This window comes from Cupressus sempervirens, chromosome 3, assembly GCF_028749045.1.
Source record: "Cupressus sempervirens isolate cs-2001-9-10 chromosome 3, ASM2874904v1, whole genome shotgun sequence".
NCBI lineage: Eukaryota > Viridiplantae > Streptophyta > Pinopsida > Cupressales > Cupressaceae > Cupressus > Cupressus sempervirens.
This window is the reverse complement of record NC_143120.1, coordinates 338,847,902-338,874,445: the sequence shown is the minus strand read 5'-3', so window position 1 is coordinate 338,874,445 and position 26,544 is coordinate 338,847,902. Positions and strand designations below refer to the sequence as shown.

The 26,544-nt window shown below is 36.6% G+C and overlaps 1 protein-coding gene across 1 annotated transcript in view; it reads right to left on the bottom strand.

The window, feature by feature from the left end:
- Positions 1-21,825, bottom strand: part of LOC149566375 (UPF0496 protein At4g34320-like) — a 51,708-nt gene extending 29,883 nt beyond the window's left edge. Inside the window, exon 1 of the mRNA XM_089816463.1 lies at positions 21,759-21,825. Coding sequence (XP_089672589.1) covers positions 21,759-21,825 — 67 coding nt within the window. The remainder of the gene's footprint in view (positions 1-21,758) is intronic.
- Between the last annotated feature and the right edge of the window lie 4,719 nt (positions 21,826-26,544).

Here is a 26,544-nt window from a genome sequence, read left to right as displayed (position 1 = left end):
GCTCACTAAGATGATCAATAACTAATTCATTTGATTGCTTATAATTCTCTTCTCTCAATCTATTTAAACCATTCAACTCCTTACATGAAATGATGATATAAATAAATCAATGAACGAGATCCAAAATGCAATGAATCAAAGAACTCCCCTCCCACCCTCCAAAAAAATGATCATTTTGGAACTTTGTATGTAATACAAATACAATTGCCACTAGTCAAAGTAGACCAAAGTGAACTTCTAATTTTGATGCTTACAACACAAAATATGAAGCTATATGAGACTCAACAATAGAAGACACCATATCACTCAAGAATCTAGTCAATTAAAAGAAAAAAATAGGCCACAATAGACCAAATGTTGAATGTATTATTTCTATTTAAAATTACTCCAAACTAATACCAGCTCAGGAAAGTAAACAAAAAAATGCACTAAATTGTGTTTGTATGAACCCGAGCAAAGCTTATGAAGTTGTAAAATATAGGATTGGATAGGTAGAGTCACTAAAAACTATAAGTTCTACCAAATCTATCCACTAAAGCCAAAAGATCACTACATTAATGGATAGTTTAGGAGATTCTAGCTAAAATCAAAAAAATTGCACTCAATTTGGATGTTGAATGACCAAATTATGGCCTCCCAAAGTCAAACTTCCAAATAAAAAATGTATAAGGTGAAGGGTTTGATTTTCAAGGACCTCCTTATGTCAACCAATCTTTGAGACTAAATTTGACAATAAAATGCTCATCTATTTCATGAAAAATTAGAATCTCAATGCAATAGTACATAAATATCAAGAAAAATATAAGAAGTAGGTGCATGTATGATCACACTAACCACAACTAAATGATAATTTTTTTTTATAATATTCTATATATAAGTAGAAGACTTGTGTTCAAATTTGACACATATTTTTGTATAATTTTTTCTCAAATAAATAATTAATTGTGATTTTTTTACTACATTTGTTTTCTAAACAATAAAATTTTCTTGTCTAACCACCTAAACTTGGTCAAAATATATATAATATTTTTTAATAGTATGTATAGCATAGAATGTGACACATATTTTAGATTTGAAACATGTTACCCTTTTAATGTTATAGACATGTTTCAATTATCCTATCAGTCAAGACTTTAGATGTAATCTAATTAGAAATTAGAAAATATTTATTTATTGAACTCAAAACTTGACAGAATTATATTGGTGAAAAGATGAGAATTTTTTTTAGACACTTTTTTTTTTTCGCCAATTTTGGATTTAAGAAGGCCCCAACTATAAGGTTGAATTCTCAAAACATGTGGAGATTTCAAAAACATATTTTTAGGTTGACTTTCCAAGCTTGGTATTCCCAACCCAAAACCCATAGCAACCTCGAGGTAAATCTTTGGGTTGGTGATTTGTGTCATAAACATCCAATCTTGGATACACATTTGATATCAGATGTCAAATCCAACAATGGTGTGAACAACAAAATGTTGGTGTCATTGTAAAGTATTAAAAACATATACTTGAAATACCTAATAACAGATTTGATATCTGATATCATATTTGTTATTTGATGTCAGATATTAATGTATATTTTTTTAATATGTTATATCATATATAATATATTATTATAGTATATAATATAATATTGTATATTATAATATTATAACATTATACTTTATATACATTATATATATCACTAGTACATTTTGACTCATTTTTTGACAAAATTGGTCAAATTTTTTACTTGTATTGGTCAAAGTTTTGACCAATAGTTTTTTCATTATTTTTTGTCATCTAAATTTTGATCAAATCCTTTGAGTGTCAAAATATTGATGCATAATTTGGTTTAAAATGTCATCATTGTCAATGAGAAACAGTGTCAATATGGAATCTTTTTGACCCTAATCTTTTGGAAAATGGGGTCTCAGCGGGCTGCCCGATGGTAAGTGGTTAGAAGATGACAAATGGGACCCTAGGAGGTTGGAGGAATGCTATTGTGGGATCCTAGGTGGTTAATGTTTCTAAGGAGGAACCCAAGATAGCTCACAATGCCAATGGGTCAGTAATCTCCCTCTTGGATGATTGGGTGGACTGTGTTACCTCTAGTTTAAAATTTTGTGTGGTTGGGAGATTTATGGCATTCAGACCCACGATAGAGATGGTGCATAAGTGGGTTAGCCAAAAATGGAAGATAATGGGTTGTGTTGATATCTATGCTATGCCGAGTGGCATTTTCTATTTTAAATTCTCTACAGAGGAGGATTTCAATTTTATACTCTCAGGAACCTAGTACTATGGGAAGCATTGTCTTGCATTAACAAGGTGGCACCCGAGATTTGATGCTAGTGTGGAACTCAGAAAGCTAGCTCCTTTTTGGGTAAGGCTACTTGGATTACCACTTGAATTTTGGGATGAGAAGATAATAAGGTGGATAGGAAATTCTTTTGGTCACTTTGTGACTGCGGACAAGGTGACAATATAGAAATCTAGGTGAGTGTATGCTAGATTCTGTGTGAATGTGGCATTGAATCAAGCTCTCCTAATTGTAGTTACCCTAAAAACTAAGTGGGAAGAGAAGTACCAACCCATAGAGTATGAGAATTCTATGCTTTTTTGTCAGAAATGTGGGCAATTTGGACATCTTATTGCTGACTATAAAATCCAAATGTAGAAAGAGGAAACAAAAGGTTGGATCCCTTGGAATAGTTAAAGAGATTTTTGGGGAACCTTCAGATGCCCCAAGACTAGAGGAGGGGGGTGTTGATGTCCAAAATATAGAGGGTAACATGACTCAGGATATCCTGGTTAAGAGTGTTGAGGGGCAGAGTGTACCTAAATCAAGGGAAGCTCTATAGGAGAATAGAAAAATGGAAGAATGCCCATTTAGACATGAGATAGAGGAATTAATAATTTCACCACTAGGGGGGCTTAAGGAAGGAGAAATAATGGAAGAGGGTGAAATAGTGGCACACCACTCCCTTCCTAGCTCACTAGCAAGTCTGGGTGATATGTGCTTATAGGAACATATTGAGGTAGACTGTGGAACCCAGGAACAAGTGTGCACTCCTCTAAGAGTGATAAAGGCCTCCTCAACAGAGATCATTGCTAAGGTAATGGAAAGTTTGGAGAAAGTTGAAAAGGAATTAAGTCCCATCTCATTCCAAGAGGGTGAGAATGGGGAATGAGAAGTGTAGAAAAGAAAGAAAATGGGGGGGAAGAAACCATATGTAGGAACTTGTGGGACAGTGGGAAGATCATCTAGTAGAGAAACCAAGACAAAACAAGCAGTAAGGGATGTGGCCAATGGTAAGAAACTTACATTGGAGACTGTACAAAGAGGTAAGAAATGGAATTTCTCTCTTGAAACCTAAGGGGGTTAAATAACCCCCAGAAGCAATATGCTCTAATGCAGTAGATATATTTCAGGAAAAGGTTGATTGTGTGTTAATTCAAGAAACAAAAATGTCTAGTGCTAATTTTGTTAGATTAGTTAATCATGTTTGTTCGAGAGTTGCCTTTGTACATATGGATGCTGAGGGAGCCTCAGAGGGTATTGCAACCATGTGGGACCCATGCTCTATGACTGGGGCTAAGATATGGAAGGACAATTTTTTTATAATAATGGAGTTCCAAACTAGCAATAAAAAATGGGGAATTATTAAAATTTATGCTTCTAATAACAAGGTGGAGAGGATGGAAACCTATGGAAAGCTGGAAAGGATTATAAATACCATGAAAGATGAACAGTTAATGTGTATGGGAGATTTTAATACCCCCCTCTATCACTAAGAAAAATTAGGAGGAAATAGAGACAACCCTGAAAGCTTGCAAGATCTTCATGATTTTATGGGTAGAATGGATTTTATTGATGTTGATTTAAGAGGGAACCCATTCACATGGACTAATAATAGAAAAGGAAGAGATCTAATCCAAGTAAGACTAGATAGATTAATGGTGTTAGGGAATTGGGACCGATTGGGTAATTCTCTTCTGGAGAATCTCACAGCAACTGTCTCTGATCACTCCCCTCTATTGTTTCATTAGGAGAATGGTTTAAGAGGAGGATCAAAACCTTTAAGATATGAAATTATGTGGTAGTCCCACCCACAATTCAAAGATTGTATCTAAGAATGGTGGAATATAAAAATAGATGGTACTACTATGTAAAAACTAATGCAAAAGTTAGACAATATTAGGAGGAATGTTAAGGGTTGGGCTAAGAGTTTCTTTGGTGATTTGTTCAAAATTAAAGGGGAAGTAGAGGAAAAAATTAAAAAGTTGCAAAAAGAGATTGTGGGGGGTAATAATCTTGATGTTGTTACTTAGGAGGAGGAAGAATATAGCAAAAATGGAAGGACATCATTTTAAGGAAGGAAATTTATTGGAAGCAAAGATTGAGGGTTCAATGGTTAATTAAGGGAGATAGGAGCACTACTTTCTTCCATAGGTCTACTTCCAATAATAAAAGAAGAAACATGATTAATAGTTTGGAAGGAGAAGGGGGAAGAGAATATAAGGATCAAGAGGAGATGGGGAGACATGTAGTAGAATATTTCTGTAAGGCCTATAAGAAGGATAATAAGATAGGAAATCAGGTAATCAGAAGAAGTTTGATAAATAAAATCCCACAGGTGCTCGCAGATGTGGAAAATATTGCATTTTAGGTAACATCACGAGAACAGGAAGTTAAAAGGGTTGTGTTCTCAATGAAAGCCTATAAGGCCCCAGGTCTAGATGGCTTCCCCCTACATTTTTCTAGCATTTTTGGGAGGTCGTTAAAAGTGAATTGATATGGGCTACCAGAGATTTATTCAAAATAGGGAAGATGCTAAAAAGGATAAATAAAACCTTTATTGCCTTGGTTCCCAAGACCCTAACACCAGTGAGTCTACTAGATTTTAGACCGATAAGCCTTTCTAACACAATGTATAAGATATTTGCAAAAGTGTTAGTGAATAGAATTAAGCCTTTCCTGGATAGTATTATAGGAACACCATAGAAGGGGTTTGTGTTGGGTAGAAAAATCCTAGATGCAATGATTACTACACATGAAATCATACATTCTATGGAAAAGAATAAAAAAACCTAGTATGGCTTTCAAGCTAGATATATCTAAGACATATGATAAGGTAAAGTGGGATTTCCTTTATGATGTGTAGAGTGGGGTTTAATGATAGAGTTATAAATCATATTAAGATGATGTTAGGGATGGTTCAATATGTTATCCTTCTCAATGGATCTCCTTGGGGCAATTTTATTGTAGAAAGAGGACTAAAATAGGGTGATTTATTGTCTCCTTATCTTTTTATTATGGTGGCAAAGGTTTTGGGGAGATCATTTTCTAAATTGGTTAATATAGGATGTGTGAAAGGAATAAAACCTACAACTACTATTGATACTAAGGTGTTACAATAATTTGTAGATTGTAAGAATTTGGCTTAGGCCAGAATTTACCCAAGAACTAAAGAACTCAACACAAGCACACAATAGACCAAAATAAATAGAGTATGATCATAATGACGATATTCATTCAATAACTGAATTCAAGAGTACACTAGGAGTGCCTGAATATAAAGGCCTCAGGAGAGCTTCTAGAATGCATAGAAGTTAGCATCATGATATGTCATACAACCAAGCACATGTCCACCAGATATGGATTATCCTCCACTGAGCACGGGATTAAGTGCAATGATGTGAGGATAAGCCTACAATGGTGTAGCACACAATCAGTGGTGTAGACACCATGTGCTAAATGTGGAGTGTGGATAATTGTGTTGTCATCATGACAACTCAGTGAATGATGCATACTCCTATGTTGTAGACACAATGTGCATAATTAGAGTTACATAACTCAATGAGAGTTCACAAACTCCTAAGTGTCTCACCTAAAATAATAATAAAATAATGCATTAACCTAAGTAAAACTTAAGTAAGTGTAATAAATAAATACTTATTTACACCAACACCCCCCCTTGAGTGAAACTTAGGGGAATGCCCTTAAGCTTACGAAATCTAGGATGAAATGCAATATGGGTCCCAACTACTAGGCCATGTTAGGTACCCATGTACATAATGATATGCAATCTCCCATAAAGTGGGGAAAGAGGGAAAACCTCATGGGAAAAACCCTCCCCCAAAGAGAGAGATAAAGAAGGATGCATGGATGGATAGAGTAATCAAGACCCCCCCCCCCCCAATTATGACATACATCTAATATATACATAATAGAATGATGAGAAGAGGTAGAGAGACAGGATGGGCTCTGCCCCCCCCCCCCAAAGAAGAATGCCAAACAGTGACTGCTCTGATGAAGAAGCTAATCCAAGACTGTAGAATGGTGTTCCTCCCCTTAGGAAGAAACAATGCCAAGGGTACAAATGAGATGCTTCCACTATGTGTGGAAAGAATCCCATGGATAAGTGATGTCTCTGAAACCTACTCAACTGATTGAAGAACCTGTCCCAAAGAACTATCTATCCCTGCAACTAATGAAGAACCTTGTTGCAATTGTTGATCATAAGTATCCACAATCACTTCAACCTGGGAGGATTGATCATGTAGAGAATGAACAAGAGAATCTAAAACCCTCATGACAACTGAAGAAGGTATTTTTGCATCAAGAAGAAGAGGCAGATCATGACTACTGTCCCCCAAATCTTTCACTGAACCTGTATCTGGAAGATTGAATGTACCTTGTTGTTCTGGATCTATCACTATGGCTATGTATGCATGTGGACTGAACTAATGAAGTGACCTCTCACTGCAACTATCAATAGAACTCCACGTGACTAAATCTATTGAAGCACTATTGCTGGTATCACTATCAATATCCACACTATATGATGTGTGAAGAGGAGTAGAGGACAAGCTTGGAGAACTTTCCTCAAAATATACATCCTTCTCCACAAAAATATGATGAGTCTTAGGATCTAGAAGTCTATATGCCTTCACACTGTCTTCGTAACCAATGAAAGTACAAGGCTGAGATGACTATGCCTTGCATCCCCTAAAAGATATCTTTGCCCATGCAGGACAACCGAAGACTCTAAAGTGTGTCACAATAGGTTTTCTATTGCACTATGCCTCAAAAGGAGTTTTTCCATCTAAGGCTAGATGAGGAGAATGATTAAGAATGTGAGTGGCACTTGAGATTGCTTTGACTTCTAATGATGGATCAAGAGACTTGTCATCAATCATACAACTTGCCATAGACTTAAGAGTGTGAATCCTCAAATCTGCAACATCTATCTTATGCGAACTGAATGTTGATGGAGTTTGAAGATCAATTCCCTCATGTCTACAAAAGTCCTTAAGTCTTATGTTCACATCCATGTTTCCATTTTTCATTCGAAGTACTTTGATGGCCTTTCTGGATTTCCGTTCTACATGAGCCTTGAAGTCTAGAAACTTTTGCAACACTTCATTCTTATTATGCAGAAAGTAGACCCAAGTGAACCTTGAAAAGTCATCAACTAAGGTAAGTATGTAGTGACCCTGGCTGAATGCAAAAGGACCAACTAATACCATGTAAACCATCTAAAAACACCAGTTGCTCTTGAAGACTTCCCTCTCTGTAACTTTCCTTCTGGATGCATATCCATTGAATATGTTGAACATTTACCTGATTTGAGGCAGACCTTTGACCATTTGGTATGTGCAAAGTTGTTGAAGGTAGCGGTAGTCAAGATGACCATATCGCTCATGCCATAATTGCATGTTTGAATTGGATTGAGATAACAAGGCCTTTGAAGGAGACTTGGGTACAAAATGAGAGAAAGAGTACAACCTCTTGTGATCATTCACTTTCCCTATTGCAACCAAGGAATTATCTTTAAGACTGTGCACTTTTAGTAAGTCTGGATGGAACTCAACTCTATGTCCATCTCCAAATTGAGTGATTTGGTAGACTGATAGGAGATTTGAACTTAGGTTTGGAACATAGAGAACCTCTTGAAACTCTCCATTTTCCATCTCCATGTTTCTTTTTCCTTCAACTTCCATTTTGCTATCATTCCCCATGAAGATGTGTTGTACCTTTGAGTGTTTCAATGAAGAAAAATCCTATCTTGAAGAACCCATGTGATATGAGGCACCTGAGTCAAATATCCATTCCTTTGAAGAGTTTGCATTTACCATGAATGCTTGCCCTTTGCCCTTAGAATCTGAAGATGACCCTTTATCCTTATAAGCATTAGGCAATGGAACATTATGTTTCTTCATGATTTTGGTTAATTCATCAATCTTTTTAAGATAACACTCATGTTCTTCATGACCCATTTTCTTGCAATAAGCACACTTCTTCTTCTCCTTATTGTTGTCCCCTTTCTTGTTGGAATTCAAGGACTTGCCTTGTTGATTGGATTGAGGTGTTTTCTTTTTTGCATCCTTAGATTTGTCCTTATTCCATTTCTTCTTACCCTTTCCTTTATTTGAAGACTGTCCAATTGAATGTTGAGAACCCTCATTGGCCATTAATGCTTTAGACTGAGGTGTTTTGAGAATCCCCATTGATTTCAACTTATTTTCTTCATCATCCAATAGTTTAGCATATTCATCAAAAGTGACTTTCTTGTAGGCAGACCCTAAGGTAGTCTTTGAGGTGTTAAAAGAAGATACAAATGTGGAATATTCTTATGGTAGCTTGTTATGTATAAGATAGATTAGTCTTTCATCTTTTATAGAACTCCCACAATCAGTAAGCTTTGTACTTAATTCATTCACCTTGATGATGAAGTCTTGTATGGAGTCATACAACTTAGGATCTAAGGATACAAGCTCATCTTCAATTTTGAACACATCCTCTTTAGACACTTTACCATAAAGGCTTTCGAGGGTATCCCAAGCTTCCTTGGATGTAGAACATTTCTCAATTTGATACATGATCTTATCATCTACCCCCAAACATATATCACCTAGGGCTTTCCTATCCATGGCTACCCAATCTAAAATTTTAGTTGTTGATACATTATCACCTGCTAGTTTAGGAAGAGTACCATCTACATATTGTGAAACTCCATTATCCATTAAGTGATACAACATTTTGATTGACCACGAAGCATACTTATGAGGAGTTAATTTAGGAAACTTAAATTTTTCCATAATGCAAAAAATGAAAGAAAATTGCAAAAAAGAGAGAACACAACACCAAGAACACCCCCCCTTTTCACTAAATCAAGAAACCCCCCCAAAATAGATGCTTTGGGCACTTTATCAGTAGTGCGATTACAATGGGCCACTTGCAAATTTTGGCCTTCATGGACTTTTAATTTTTCTTGTTACAACCTCTTAATAGAGTACAAGTCTAAAACTTTACAATGTGCTACAATTCTGAAGCATTACAAAGCAAAGAAAGGCCCTATTGTTGAAAGTGACAATTTTGTCCACACAACCCTATAATTTGATGCCAGATCTAAAAAGAAAACAAAAAAATACACACTTTCGAAAAAAATGAGACCTTTTTTCGACTCCAGATGTGCCCATACAGAGCTTTTGAAGTTGCAAAATGTAGGATTATCTAGGTGTAGTCACCAAAAAACAAAAATTCTAACCAATCCATGCACCAAAACTAGAAAATAGCTACACCACTAAAAAATTTAGAAACTGTTACCCAATTTCAAAAAAAATTGCACCTAATTTGGAGTCTGAATGTCCGAGTTATGGCCTCTCGAAGTTAGACTGCAAAAACCAAAATGAATATGGTGAGGGTTTGCATCAGCGAACTATGGGGTTAAATTTGATGATAATATGACCATCATAGCAATTTTAATTTGACATGGAATGATGTCCTGATGGGCGTCAATTTTAAACCAGTAAATTGATGACGTCAGCAAAAATTTTGACCCATTAGATGATGTGGTAGCTGGCGTGTCAATCCATACTGTACAAAATATATGGATTCTTCACATATCATTTGACTAGGATGATGATGTGTCAGATGCTGATATGGATGGCTGACAGGGTTGCCTATGCAGCTTCCACAGATGTGGCACGATACAGTCATGGGTTGACTGGACTATTGATTAAGTAGATGAGGTGGGCTCCAAGTCGTTGTTGACATGGCAACTTGTGTTGTCGAGGAGCTTCCATGTGTTGAGGCTATTGTCACTATAATATACTGTTTGTCAATGAAGCAAGTTCATGCGTGCTGATGATTCTTTCGATGCTAAAAAACTTTAATGCGCTGCCATGACGGGGTTTTTGCTGGAGATTGGAGTTTCCACCGCCGATTTTCCTCACACATGCAAAATTTCACTTTCGCGATGCTGGGACTCAAAAATTTAGTCCCACATTTGTGGGAGATGTGTTTTATGCATTTTATAAAAACCACAGCTCACAGCAAATAAAATAATAAAGGCAAACTCACGAATTGGAGACTTGTCCCAGAATTGGTGGTGAGGCCGGTGTAATTCATCGGAATGTGCAGAGTTACAGTGCACAGTATGGTGCTCATAGTATTATAATAAACTCTCTAATTTAATATGAATAAACCTTGCAACAAATTAAATATCCACCACACCAAATACAAAGCCGAGCCAAGGTGTCACTGCTCAGTTTGGCAAAAAAATTTCTCCAATTTTTTGCAACCCAAAAATAAATTCCCAAAATAATTTTGAAAAAAATACCCTAAATGACAGAGATGAAAATGAATTTAGATCTAAACATTAATCAAATAGATCTGAAAATGACCATGTCCGGTTTGCAAATTGGTGCCTTCGGGTGCTAGTTTGCAAAAAAAATTTGCCTCACGATCAACTTTCACCCAATATAGGAAAATTTATATTTGATCTTCATTGAATCGATGCTCCAGATGCAACAGTGAGGTTATATCTGGCTCTAGACACTCCCAATTTTATGGATCCTCCAGATTCATGTCGAGGTGTTGAAGCATGAATGGTCTCGAATGGCTATGTGATGAGAATCCTCCTCAGCTTTGATACTATGTAAGAATTTGGCTTAGGCCAAAATTCACCCAAGAACTAAAGAACTCAACACAAGCACACAGTAGACCAAAATAGATAGATTATGATCAGAATGATGATATTCATTCAATAATTGAATTCAAAAGTACACTAGGAGAGCCTGATATAAAGGCCTCAGGAGAGCTTCTAGAATGCATAGAAGTTAGCATCATGATATGTCATACAACTAGGCACATGTCCACTAGATATGGATTATCCTCCATTTAGCATGGGATTAAGTGTGATGATGTGAGGATAAGCCCACAATGGTGTAGCATGCAAATCAGTGGTGTAGACAACATGTGCTAAATGAGGAGTGTAGATAACTATGTTGTAGTGAATGATGCATACTCCTGTGTTGTAGACACCATGTGCATAATTAGAGTTGCATAACTCAATGAGAGTTCACAAAATCCTAAGTGTCTCACATAAAATAATAATAAAATAATGCAAAATAATTAAATAATGCATTAACCTAAGTAAAACTTACGTAGGTGTAATAAGTAAATACTTATTTACACCAACATGGATGACACATTTGTGTTTGGTGAATCCTCTATTATGGAAACTAAGGCTTGGAAAGGTATACTTAGAAATTATGAAGAAAGCTTAGGGCAGTAAATAAATTACTCTAAGAGTAAGCTTTATTTATTCAATACTGAGGCTATTATGCAGAGGAGGATAAGGAACATATTAGGTTATCAATCGACCAACCTCCCAGACATATATCTAGGACTATTGTTAACCACTAGGGAAGTGACCAACGAATTTTGGAACAACCCAAAGGAAGCTGGCAGGATGGAAATGGAAGATTCTAAGTAATGCTAGTAAATTACAGTTACTCTCTACGGCCTTCTAGGGCATTCCAATCTATTTTTTGTCCCTTTTTAAGATTAATCATAACATGGCTGACAAAATAGATAAAATACAAAGGAACTTTCTATGGTCAGGAATGGAAAATAAGAACAAATTAAACGTAGTTAGTTGGGAGGAGGTTTATAAACCAAAGGAAAAGGGGGGATTGGAGTTAGAAGACTTTGAGACCTAAATAAGGCTCTCCTTGCAAAATTTGGATGGAGATTGGGAGAAGGAAATACTTATTGGAGCAGTATCATGAAAGCTAAATATCTCTCAAAGTGCCTATTCTATAATGATCTTCTGGGAGGTTCCAAAATTTGGATGAATATTATTAGGAGCAAGGGGCTACAAAGGGAAGGGGTAAGATGGATATTGGGTAATGGGCACAAAATAAGGTTCTAGGAAGATAGTTGGATGGGAGGGAAATCGTTGGCTTACAACAAATTTAGAAGACTAGTGGAGAAGTTGAAGGAGGTGATAGGATAGTGAGTGGTGTATTATATTGACTAGGGAAGAAGGTGGAAAAAATTGCAAAATGATACATATTCTCAAGATGATATTCAACTCCTTAAAGAACTGGAAGAATTGATGGAAGCACAAAGAATTCCAATTCTAATTCAAGAGGATAAAGTGGTATGGCACTTAACTCTTAGCAGCAACTTTACATTAAATTTCGCTTACAAACATCTATGGATTAAACACTTTTACCCCCTAATATGGCGTAAAGTTTGGATAAGCAATCTCCTCCCAAAAATTTATTTTTTTGGTGGACTATTCAACATGGCAAAATTCTAACATTGGACAATTTGATAAAAGGGGTTTTATTGTACCAAACAAATGTTATATTTGCAATGGAGAAGAGGAGAATATCTCCCACATGTTTCTAAAATGCCCATATACTTTAAAGATATGGGAGTTTGTTTGGGGAAAATTGGGATTATGTTGGTTGTTGAAGGATAACTTAAGTCAATTGATGGAAAACTGGGATTGTCCCTTCTATCACCCTAAACTAATACTTCTATGGAAAAGTGTTCCACCCTATATTTGGTGGCACATTTGGAAAGAAAGAAATAATAGAATCTTTCGAGAGGAGGAAAAACCAGAGGATGTTGTCAAGGGAACACTTTTTCAAAAGAAGAACTAGGTGGAAAAGAAACACAAAGCAAAGAGATGGGGTATCCAAGAGGGTTTCAATCATTTTGATAACCCAAAGGTCTTAAAGACACAAAAAAAAAAAATGGAACCACCAACCTTAACATAGCTCAAACTAAATTTTGATGGTGCTGCAAAAGGGGGTATAGGAGTGGCATGTGGTTTTTTGAGAGATAGAAATGGAGATGTGTTGCTAGTATATTCTAGAAATATCAGAGGAGGAAGTAATAATTTAGCTAAAGCAATGGCTTTTCTCTAGGGCTTGCAATTGATAAGGGAAATGCAGATAAAGGAAATAACCATAGAAGGGGATTCCAAATTAATCATTGATTTGGTGAAGGGAGTTTCCAAACTTGACTGGAATATCATTAAATGTTATCATGGATATATGACATATTGTAGATGGGATGGAGAAATTCCAATTACAACATATTTACAAAGAAGGAAATATGGTGGAAGATGTTGTCACTGCCATGGGATTTGAATTAAAGAAATTGACATGTTGGAGAAACTTAGAAAATTTAAAGGAGGAAATGAAGGCCTTGATCGTCAGGGAAAAGGAGGGGAGAAAAAGTTAAGCATGATTTGGCAAATAAAGGTCAGTGCCAATTTTGGCAACATTATACCTAAGAAGATGAAATGTACCAAATTTAATGGAAAGTTGATAAGATGGTACCGTACTAATTGGATAATAAATGGAGGTGATTTGAGGTGGTAGTTATTTCACTATTATGGTAACACAAGGTGAAATTTGAATTACTTCCTTTTTGAAAGTACGAAAGCTTTTAGTACCAAGGCTATCAGTACATTCAGGGATGTGAGAATAATAATGCTAAGTATGTGTGAATCCCATCATAATTTTGATTGGGATTTCAAAGCAACCTAAAAATAGGTTTGAGAGACAATTAAAACCCCTATTGGTCTTAATCATAGAATTTTTGTGATATTGGTAATTAATATTTACAACAATCCTGATGGTAAGGAAATTCAAATGCGAATTACTAAGGTTGGAGGGTCGAAAATCAGTGAGGAGGAGATGGGTGGAGATTTGAATAGACTGGAACCATTGAGGATTTAAAATTTTAAAGACAGAATGACAACCTAGTTTTTATTGAAGGAGGGTGGATTTCTTCCCTATATGTAGGCAATGGTAGGATATGAAAAAAATTGTGCACTTCAATTTGCGAATGGGTGGAATGAGCACAAGGTCACAATAAATGGCATTACATTCCAAGTTAATGAGGAAGTGATTGCAATGGCTACTGGATTGTCCAGGAGGGTGAAAAAATGGTAGAAGGTCACAAAAACTATGGACAAGGCTAGTATGATCAGATTTTTTTAGGAGAATGAAGAACCAATGAGGTATAGAGGAGGATTTAGAAGGGACAAGCTTCTGGCTTCGTGGGACAACATCTACCTAGCAATTATGAAATACCTTACACTTGAAGGAAGGCTTGGAGTTTACTACTACTATCACTTTCCATTGCTTAATCATTTTTAAAAAAGTGATTTCATTTCTATTCCATTTTTTCTCTTACATTCTCTAGAGGATATGGATAATGATGTTAGGGAAAAAAGGAGTAAGGGTCTAAATTTTACCATTATCCACCAAGGCCTAATTTTTAGGCTTATTAGTTCCACCTCACCCTTTGTCCCCCTAGGGTTATAGTGGTTGATAACTAGTGCCAAAAATGGAATCCCCCCCACAAGTACTAGCACAGGTACCAAAATCTACTCCTCACACCCCTCCCCCAGTGGAGATGTTAAGAAAAAGAAAAAACTAGAGTCAACTATAGAAAAAAGGGTTGTAAAAAAATTAAGGTTGAAAAACCTGTCGAGGTGGAAATTTAGGAGTCAGAAGAGGAGGGAGGGGGTAAGGGTAGGAGAAGGTCAGGAAGGCTAGCTAAATCCTAGGCTAGGTACAAGCAGAAGTCCAAAAGATATAGGTTGGAAGAGGAGGAAGAGGAGAGTTCTAAGAGCAAGGAAAGGGAGCTAGAGGAGGAAAATCTCTCTAACTCCAAGAGAGATAATGAGGAAGGGGGGAAAAAAGTGAAAACTCAACAAATAATTCCCAAGCATTTGTTGGTAATACCTTGGCATCAGCTAGTAAAGACATTACCACCGAGACTCATGTATCGACCAATTTCACCCTTTAGCCCATTACTTTTTGTGAAGATAGTAACAAAGTGGACACTTCCCCCATCACAATTTCCTCCCTAGTTAAAGAAAAATGTAATGTTTTTACTAACCCTCAAGTTTTGCAAGATGAAAATCAATTGACAAAGACTAATAAGGGACCTAGAAAGGTTGATAAGGATGGAAATGAAAAACAGGAGGAATGAAATGAAAATACTACACTACTGGAAAAAAGAGTTAGAACCTTGGAGGAGGGATTTAATACTTACTCTAAATTTGCACTAAAGGTCACTCATGCAGCGGCTACCACCCTCCAATTGCTGGTACAAGAGAAGGATGATTTGAGGATGGACATGGAAGATAATAAGCTCCTCTACAAGTTTCGTGCTGATGACTGGGCCCAAGTCCTACTGGTCAGGAAAGGAAAAAAAAAAATTTGACTGTTTTTAAGGGATTTAAGGATCCTAGTTTTTTGTTTTTTTTCTATTGCAACATAGTTGTTGGTTCACAGCTGTTACTAAGACTTAGGTTGGCCTATTTGAGCCAAAAAAAAATTATTTAGAACTTTATAGTTTGTTTAGTACTATATATTTTGGCTACTATGTTTGGTTATACATTCCTGAATATTAGTTCGTTAGATTATTTTAGACTTCTGCTAGTTTTGCTTCCTTATTGCTGGTGCTTTTTGGTTGATATTGTTTATGTGGCTAGGTTGCACCTTGTTATTTCTATAGGTATTTTCTAGTAGTGTGTCAGTTACCAATTTTTTTTGTAAGGGTCAAAACCCTTGTTTTGGTCACTTTATATTTCAAAAATAGTGTCAATATGTTGGTCAAAAATTCAACCAAGTTTGGTCAAATTTTTGACCAACCTGTAAGAATTTGCCTTAGGGAAAATCACCCAAGACCAAGAAGCACAATAACTAGCACAAAATAGACCAACAGAGTATGATTAGAATAATAATATGATATTCAATTGATGTAATAGTACACTAGGAGTGCCTATATATAAAGGCCTCTAGAATGCTTCTGTAATGTCTAGGAATTAGCAATATGATAAGCCTCACAACTAAGCACATGTCCACCAAGAGTGGATTATCCTCCATTAAGCACAAGAGTTAGTGTGATGATGAGAGGATAATCCTACAAAGGTGTGTCATGTAAAATTATGTTGTAGACACAATATGCTTAATTAAGAGTACGAACAACTATGTTGTCAACATGATAATTCAATTGATTATGCAAACTCCAGTATTTTAGACACCATGTGCTAAATTAGACTTGCTTACTCCTATGTTGTCAACAAAGAAAACTCATATGAGTATGTGAACTCCTAGGTGTCTAACCTAATAAATAATAAAATAATACATTTATCCTAAGTAAACTTAAGTAAAGTGTAAATAATAATTATTTACACTAACACCCCCCCTTAAGTGCAACTTAGGGGAATGCACTTAAGCTCACAAAAACTATGATGAAATGCGTAATGACTCCTAGCTACTAGGCCATGTTATGTACCCAAGTACAAATGCAATGCTGAAATGCAATGAAATCTCTCTACAATTAGAGAAAGAGGGAAAACCTCATGGGAAAAATCCTCACCCTAAAAGAGAGATATATACAATAGAGAAGAGAAGGATCATGTGACTCCCCCTCATGAAAAATCCCTCATGCCCAATAAATTTTGCAAATGAATATACTTGACCTCCATGAAGGGCTTGGTGAAGATGTCAATTATGTGCTACTCAGTAGGACAATACTGCAATGTGATGACCTACTCATGAATTAGCTCTCTGATGTAGTGCATATGAACCTCAATATGTTTGGTGTACTGATGTTGCACTGGATGTTTTGAGATCTCAATAGCACTCTGGTTATCACAATGGATGACTATGGGTCAGGGTAGATCAAAACCAAACTCCTTCAGAATCTATTGTAGCCAAATAGCTTTTGTTGTCACATTCATAGCACAGTCGATGAAAGAGAAATGGTGTTCTACTTTTTACTCTACCAACAAATGGGGTCAAAACCAAGATGAAACATCTATCCTAAAGTAGAATTGCAAGAATCAAGGTCCTCTACATATTCTAAGTCTGTATATCCCACTAACTGAAGTCATGTACCAACAACATAGTGTATCCCATGTGTATGTGTACCCTAGATATAGTGCAAGATTTATTTAGTTGCCTTCCAATGAAGTTCATGTGGCTCTTGCATGAAGTTAGAAACCATGCCAACTACAAATGAGATTTCAGGGCATGTATGTGTCAAGTAGACAAGGCTTCCAACCAACTATCTATACAAAGCCACATCAACAAGTGGAGTGGAACACTTTGTTTCTAACTTAACACCAAAAAGGAATGGAGTAGGTGTAGCCTTATAGTCACTCATGCAAAACTGAGCAATAAGATCAAGAGCATACTTGGGTTGTGATAATGTTATACTTGATGAAGACTGATGTATCTTGATACCAAGGAAATAGTGTAGTAGACCCAAGTCTGTTATAAAAAATATGTCTTGCAAAGTAGCCTTGACACTATCAATAATGCATGTTGTGCTCCCTATAATGATCAAGTCATCAACATACAGCACAAGAAGAAAATGTGAATCATCCCTCTGAAGAATGTAGACATTTAGATTAGAATGACATCTGGTGAACCCTTTCAAGAGAAGGAAAGAATCCATCTTGGCATACCAAGCTCATGGAGCTTGTTTAATCCCATAGATAGATTTCTTCAATTTGCAAACCATGGTAGAATCCTAGATGAATCCCTATGGCTACTACATATATATCTCATCATGAAGATTCTCATTCAAGAATGTATTCTTTAAATCCATCTAATGAACAACCCATCTCTGAGCTATTTCTATTGCTAGTGTCAAATGAATGGAATTCATCTTTACCATTGGTCCAAAGGTCTCAATGTAATTAATACTAGGTACCTAAGAGAAACCTTTTGCAACAAGTCAAGCCTTATGTTTATCAACACTTCCATCTACTATGAATTTGGTCTGATAGATCCACTTACACCAAACCAATTTTCTTCCCTTAGGAAGAGAGACTAAGTCCCATGTATCATTTCTCATAAGAAAATTGTATTCTTCATTGCTCTATCCCATTCTGGAATACCTAATGCTTCTTTAAATGATTGTGGATCTGAAGCAATTGCAATATAAGCATGTAGGAGTGAGTTGTGATTTGATCTTATCCTCCTTGTATCTGAAGGGTTCCCTACCAATGGTCCTACCATATCCAATGTCTACTTAGCCCATCTAGGTATAGTAGAAGAAGATGTAGTAGGAGTATCCTCAACTTTTGTTAGTTGATGCCTCTATATTGATCGAGGACATACATCTTCCAATTCACTAGTTTCACTATCACTCTCTTCAATGAAGGAGGAAGAAGGAGGAGTTGAAGAAGTAAAGCTTGGACAAATTTCTTCAAAATGTACACTCCTCTCACATAATTTATCATATGTCTCTAGATCCATTAACTTGTAGGCTTTATGTGAGTCTATATATCCAACAAAGATGCAAGGTTTTCTTTGAGCGTCTAATGCCTTGCATTTTTGTGGAGGTATTCATTCCCATGCTAGAAAACCAAAGAATCTAAAGTGCTTAACCATAGGTTTCTTGCCAATCCATTCTTCAAAGGGAGTTATATTATCCAAAGCTTTGTGAGGATTCCTATTCTAAATATAGTTAGCACAATTCATTTCTTCAGCCTAAAAGACTTGATCAAGAGACTTGTTTAGTAGCATGCAAGTGGTCATCTCTTTGAGAGTTCTATTTTTCCTTTTAGCAACACTATTTTGTTGTGGTGTATATGGTATTGAGTGCTAAAGGTCAATTCCCTCTTGAGTGCAAAATTCTATTAGTCTTGAGTTCACATACTCCTCCCCATTATCTATTCGAAGAACTTTGATGGCTTTCTCTAATTGCATTTCCACATGAGCCTTGAAGTTGATAAATTTATCAAATACTTCACTCTTATGAGCAATGAAGAAAACTCAAGTAAAGTGAGAGTAGTCATCTATAAAGGTGAAATGATGGCACTAGAAATGGGCTCACCACATCACTATGAACTAATTCAAGAACACATTTGGCTCACCAAGACTTCCCCTTTTCATACATTTTTTTAGGATGTTTCCCAAGTGAGCAACTTGAATAAACACCTTCTGAAAACTAGACTCGAGGTAGACCATTAACTATTTTCTTGCTACTAAGCTACTGAAGATATCTATAGTTGAGATGTCCAAATCTCCCATGCCACAATTTTCTTTCTGCATTTGAATGTAATAACAAGGCTTGTGCATTTAATTTTGAAACAAAGGAGGAGAAAGTATAAAGCCTTGAATTATGGTTGGATTCACCTATTGCAATCATAGAGTCATCCTTGATGCTTTTCACTACCACTAAATCTAGAAGAAATTCAAGTTTATTTCCACATCCATAGCGAGTCATTTGGTAGACTGAAAGAAGGTTGGAGGTAAGATTAGGAACATATAGAACATCCTTGAATGCTCCATTGTTCATCTCAACTTCACATCTACCTTCAAATTCCACCTTAGTATCATCACCTACAAAGATGTGTGGTACCTCTGAATGTGTCATGGAAGAAAAATCTCACTTTGACACACCCATATGATGTGTGGCACCTAAATCAATGATCCATTCTCCCTGACTAATAGTGTTTGTGAGAAAAGCATGCCCTTTACCCTTAGAATTTGAAGATGAAGATCCTTTCTCCTTATAAGCATTAGGTAGTGGAACATTGTGTTTCTTCATTATGTTCTTCAACTCATCAATCTGTTTGTAACAACACTGATGTTCATCATGAACCATCTTCTCACAATAGGCACACTTTTTCTTCTCCTGATTAGTGTCCCCTTTTTTGTTTATATTTGAGGAAGACTTGCCTTGTTTATTTGATGTTGGTGTTGTCTTTTTTGTATCCTCTTGTTTATTATTCTTCCACTTCTTCTTTTTGCCCTTTCCTTTATTTGAACTTTGATTAGCTAAATTTTGAGAACCCTCATTATTAGCCACCAATGCCTTAAATTTTGAAGACTTGAGAATCCCCATTATTTTCAACTTAGTTTTTTCATCCTCTAACAGTTGAGCATAATCATCAAAAGTGATTTTCTTATAGGAAGCTCCTAAGGTAGTCTTTGTGGTGTTGAAACAAGAGACAAATGTGGAGTACTTGGATGGTAGCTTATTATGAATGAGATAGATCAACCTATCATCTTTAATAGGACTACCAAAATCATCAAGCTTTGTTCTTAATTCATTTACCTTAATAATAAAATCTTGTATTGAATCAAAGGTCTTAGGATCTAGGGAGACAAGCTCATCTTCAATTTTGTAAACATCCTCCTCAGTCACTTTACCACATAGGTTTTTGAGGGCATCCCAAGCTTCCTTGGATGTATCATACTTCATGATCTGATAGAGGATCATGTCTTCAACCCCAATCCCAATATCACTTAGGGCTATACTATCTACCTTTACCCAAGCATCGATATCACTTTTGGATAATTGATCATCATCTACATATTGAAAAACTTCATCATGCATCAATTTACACCATATTTTAATAGACCATGTGGCATAGTTATGTGGTGTTAATTTTGGAATGTTAAGATTTCCCATGATGCAAGAAATGAAAGATAACAATAGGAAAAGAGGAACACAACACCAAGAGACACCCCCCTATTCACTCAATCAAGAAATTGTTAGAGTTAAGGTTTATAACCTTTAAACTCTTGCATAGTAAAGGTGTTACCACTTTTTACCTTCTTTTACCTTGTGATAAAGTAAAAGGTTATTTCACCTTTTACCACTTAAGATTTTACTTTTGCATAGTGAATGAGCACTCAACATTTAATAATTCTTTTGCATTATTAAATGTGTCCACTCTTGAGTGGATGACTCCTTCCACTTTGTGAGTGGATGAGCCATTCCACCTTGTGAGTGGATGAATCATACCACTTTGTGAGTGGATGAGTCACACCACTTTGGTGTGAGGGGTGAAATCCTTTATAAGGATGTTCATACCTTCCTTTTTGGGAAACACTTACAACACAATTCTTGTAAATTTTTTCTCATTAATACAATTTGGATTGTTGAGAACTCTTTGTGTTCATGCTTTAGATTTTTCCATGTACCTAAGTATCTGCTATTAGATTATCATCCTGGGCTTGTCAAGTTGTTTTCCTATCAACTCTAACATGGTATCAGAGCAAGGGATCCATCAGCTACATATTCATGTTTGACAAATCTAGAACACCTTGGCAGATTTGGAGGCTTTAGCTAGGTCAGATTTGTGAAGGAGCTATTTTTTGGAGGATATTGGGCCCAAACAAACCTCTTCGTTGGTATCAAAGGACATCAAAACCCCCATTTCCATATAAAACTTGTCCATTTTGGACAAAGTTGAAATGGGAGGAAAATTTTGTTTTCTCAAGGGCCTTTTGCCCTTGCACATAGTTCAAGGAGAAATTTAAAAAAAATTGGTTGCAAGTTTTTGGCACTCGCAGGCACCACTAGTGGCACCCATATGCACCACCGCTACACCACCTCCTACCTCCACAACTCCTCTAAAGTCCCCGAGCGACATCACCTTCTATTTTTCCTTAAAAACATAAGGTGATGCCCCCTCTACCCTTTGTGCCACCCACTGTGGCCCTCACACCGTCATTTCCCTCTCCATCGTGGCCACCTACAGCCATTTTTGTACCCCCCATATAGCCTTGTGCCACCTGCTATGGCCCTCACGCTACCTACAGCCTCTCCACCTGTCGTAGCCCCCTCCGCTGCAACCACCCGTCACCGCTATTGCACCCCCTACGGACCTCCACCGCTACTGTTGTGCCCCCATAGCCTTTGTGTTTCCAATTGTGGCCCTCCATGTTCAGTGACTCTACCACTTTGTGGCACCCTCCTCTACCTTAGCAGCACCGCCTCCTACGGCCACCCCAGCACTGCCACCCAAGCGGCTCTGCCACCTATAGCCGCCAAGCTAGTGGCCCACATTTTAACAAGAAGTGGAGGATTTTTAAAAAACAATAGGGGGGGACTTTTTCTACCATCAAAAGGAAGATTTATTTTGTGGCCATCAGATATTTTTTATTTTGAGGGGGGTGGGGGGAACTTTTTCTTGCAAACTAGATTTATGTCCAGGGGTGGGGGAATTTTTTCAGCAATCGGATATTTTATTCCCGGGGGGGAGGATCTTTTTCCATTGATGGGATTTGTCTCCAAAGGGGGTATATTTCGTGGCCATTGGTATTTTTTTTGGGAAGGGGTATTTTTCTTGTGACATGCTAATATCATTATGACATCATCACAGTGGGGCCCACTACCACATGAATGCACTATCATCATCTAGTCAGTACTCTTTCAGCTGACCCATCACTGCCCTTTTTTGGCCATCAACTTGATCATAGTGGCATGTTGATGTCATCATGACATCATCACTACATCACCCACTTGCAAACCTTCAAGTCCATTCTCAGACCTACTATTGGTTTTTTCACCATAACTTGAGCATATGGACTCCATTTTCAGCAAATAAAATATCGTTGAAAAGTTGGTTCTGAGAGCTATCCATTGGTATAGGTTTTATGGGATTTTTATGTTGTTTGTTTGCTATTTTTAGTATTCAAAGACTAGGGTTCTATTTTCTACTCCAGCAAGCATAACATGAGCATCTAAACTCTATTTTTTGTCATTTCTAGTGATGTTGGTTGTCCTTTGTGATTCTTCTCTGAGTTTATCTCTCTTTGTTTTTTGCATTTTTGCAAACTAGTGGATAACTTATGTGTTATAGGTCTGAGGATCATTTTTGTCAGTTATGATGCCTCATTGTGGGATATACTTTCTATTGTATATGCCTCATGCCTTTTCTGATATTTGATAAGACCTTTTTTAAGTTTTTTTGCATATTGCACTAAGATAAAGTGCCACTCTTGCATCTGTATTCTCATTCAATTGTTTTCCTTATTTTGTCTTTGATTCAAGCAGTGTCATCTAAGGACACTCATGCAAATTAATGTCTTCTTGGGATCTCTCTTCTTATGCCATATTATACATGCACTACTCATTATAAAGTGTCATGGGGCATTGATGTTTTGTCTTTGTTTGCCATCTTCCTTTGTCCAGTAAGTGTCCCTTTTGAGACATTAGCCTCATGACATGTCTAAGATTGATCACCTCAGTACACACATATGTACTCTATTGTGCATCTTGATTGTGGTTCCTTGACATGCAGTTCTATTGTCCCACTTTCTTAGTTGCTTGTCACCTCATCCTTCTTAGCATTCAGGGAGGATTACATTATTGGTTTCTTATGCCTCCTTGTTTTGAATTGGAGTGAACCATGTATTCAGTATTTGTTCCTATGTAGTAGGTGGTTGCAATGGCTAGGTACCTATGCATTTCAGTGAGATGGAACACTTACCATATGCATACTCTTCCTATTCATTCCTATTTTGGATGCCGCCTTCCATGTCCTATTGATCAACTCTTTAGGATTTGGTGTTTTATGCCATCTATGTCTTCGAGTTTAGTTGTTGTCTTTTTTGTGCCTCCTAATTCAAGTAATGTCATTAGAAAGAACTCATACAAATCACAGTCTTTTCTAATTGGTCTGGTTTCATTTCCATGGATGTTCTTCACATCAACAATTCCTTTTGATAGTTCTTTGTAGCTTCATCATGGTGTTCTTCAAGATCAGCAATTGTTCCTATTTTCTAGAACAATCCTATAGTTGGAGGCTTCTGCAGTCCTTCACTAGCTTTTCTTAGCTATCTCTTTTTGGAGTAGAGTTTTTCCCATGAGATTTTCTCTATTTCTCCTCTTTATAGAGATTTGGTTGTGATTGGGTACCTAATTAGGCCTTTTTTATCGGGACCCAAGCCTACTTTGTAGTTTTCTTGCTGCATTGTCACTCATCTTAAGGGGAGGTGTTAGAGTTAAGGTTTATATCCTTTAAACTCTTGCATAGTAAAGGTGTTACCACCTTTTACCTTCTTTTACCTTGTGGTAAAGTAAAAGGTTATTTCACCTTTTACCACTTAAGATTTCACTTTTCCATTGTGAATGAGCACTGAACATTTAATAATTCTTCTACATTATTAAATGTGTCCACTCTTGAGTGGATGACTCCTTCCACTTTGTGAGTGGATGACTCATTCCACCTTGTGAGTGGATGACTCACTCCACCTTGTGAGTGGATGAGTCACACCACTTTGGTGTGAGGGGTGAAATCCTTTATAAGAATGTTCATACCTTGCTTTTTGGGCAACACTTACAACATAATTCTTGTAATTTGTTTCTCATTAATACATTTTGGATTGTTGAGAACTCTTTGTGTTTATGCTCCAAATTTGTCCATGTAGCTAAGCATTTGCTATCAGATTATCATCTCAGGCTTGTCGAGTTGTTTTCCTATCAACTCTAATAGAAACCCCCCCAATTGAAAGATTTTGGCACTTTATACTTAGTGTGATTAAAATAGCCACTTGTCAATTTTGACCTTAATGGACTTCTAATTTATTTTTTACAACCTCCTTTTTGGAGTTCAAATCTAGAACTTTACAATGTATCTCAAATATACAACAATCCTGAAGTTTTATCAAAGCATTACAATGCAAAAAAAGACCTAATTTTAAAAGTGGTAATTTTGTCCACAGAAGCCTATAATCTAATTGTAGATCTAGAAAGTAGACAAAAAATTATTCACTTTCAAAAAAAAGGAACTTGATTTGGAGTCCAGATGAGCCCGTATAGAGCAATTGAAGTTGCAAAATGTAGGATTACATAGGTACAGTCACCAAAAATTGCAATTTTTGACAAATCCTTGCACCAAAACTAGAAAACAATAGCACCACTAATTTTTTAAGGAAATTCTACCCAAAATCATAAAAAATTGCACTTGATTTGGAGCCTAGATGACTGAGATATGGCCTACCAAAGTTGGACTATCAAATCAAAACTGAATCTGAAAAGGGGTCTGATTAGCAAACTATGAGGTTAAATTTAACGTCCAAATGGTCATCACAACCGTGCAATTTGGCCTGCGAATGATGGTCAAATGGCTGCCAAATTCAAGATAGTGTTTTGATGATGTAAGCAAAAAAATGGCTCCCCTTGTGACATGGCAGATGATGTCACTATATGGAATGTACACCTTAGCACTTGTATGGATGTATGGATTTCCTATGTGTGCTTGGGTTGAGGTGGCAATATGATAAGCTGATGTGTCCTAACATGGATCACTGACAGGAATGATGGATGGGACACATGGCATGTATAGAAGTGCTAATGTTGAATGTATGGTGATCTGACATGGCAAGTCTAGCTGGAGCTGACGTGGCCCTACGCGATCATGTTGACTGAGCTATAGAGTTGAGGTGGCTCCACGTGGTAGACTATGCAGAAGTACCAAAAAATGCAAAGTGACGGAGGTCTCCAAAGCACGACTAGCAAGAGGTGATGATAGTCTAATAGTCAGAATATAAATGTAGTAGGAGTTGAAAATGTTATCAACTAGAGGGTTTTTAAGGCTTTCGGGGAAGGTTGAAGGAGGACAAACCAAACATATGCCAGACTTTTATTCCCACATTAACAACAATGTGGAGTGTCAAGCACTTTAAAAGATGGGAGCCACGGGTTGTAAACAAATCAAGCTATTGGGTTATAGATGTCACTCATCGTGGGTTGCCAATGGTGAAATTATCATGGTTTGTAAGGAATATTTGTTAGAATTTTTAGTAAAGACTACTGATAAATGGAACATTCTAAAAAATATTCTACGAGGGTTGAGATTTCACCACTTAGTTCCTGCAAAAAAAATTCTCTACAAGATTGATGGCCTAAATTTTTTTTGAAAAATGCTCCAAAAATTATAGAATAATGTAGAGAATAGCTCTAAAAAAATAAATTAAACTGATCTAAGAATGATCATAGCGTACATGCAAATTGGGGCTTCGAGTGTTGGTTTGCAAAAAAAAATTGCCTCAAATTTGACAATGGCCCAATATAGGTGAATTTATAGTCAATTTTTACCGAATCAACACTCTAGATGCAATGGTGAGGTCCACTTTGGCTCTAGACACTCCCAATAGTTGTGGATACTCTGGATCTAAATCGACGTGTCCTTAGAGAGGTGAAGCAAGAATGGTCTCCAATGGCTATGAAATGATGCCTCCATGGCTCTAGTACCAAGTAAAAATTTGGTATAGCTCTAATATCATGTAAGAATTTTCCTTAGAGAAAAATCACCCAAGACCAAGAAGCACAATAACTAGCACAAAATAGACCAATAGAGTATGATTAAAATAACAATATGATATTCAATTGATGTAACAGTACACTAGGAGTGCCTACATATAAAGGCCTCTAGAATGCTTCTAAAATGTCTAGGAGTTAGAAATATGATAAGCTTC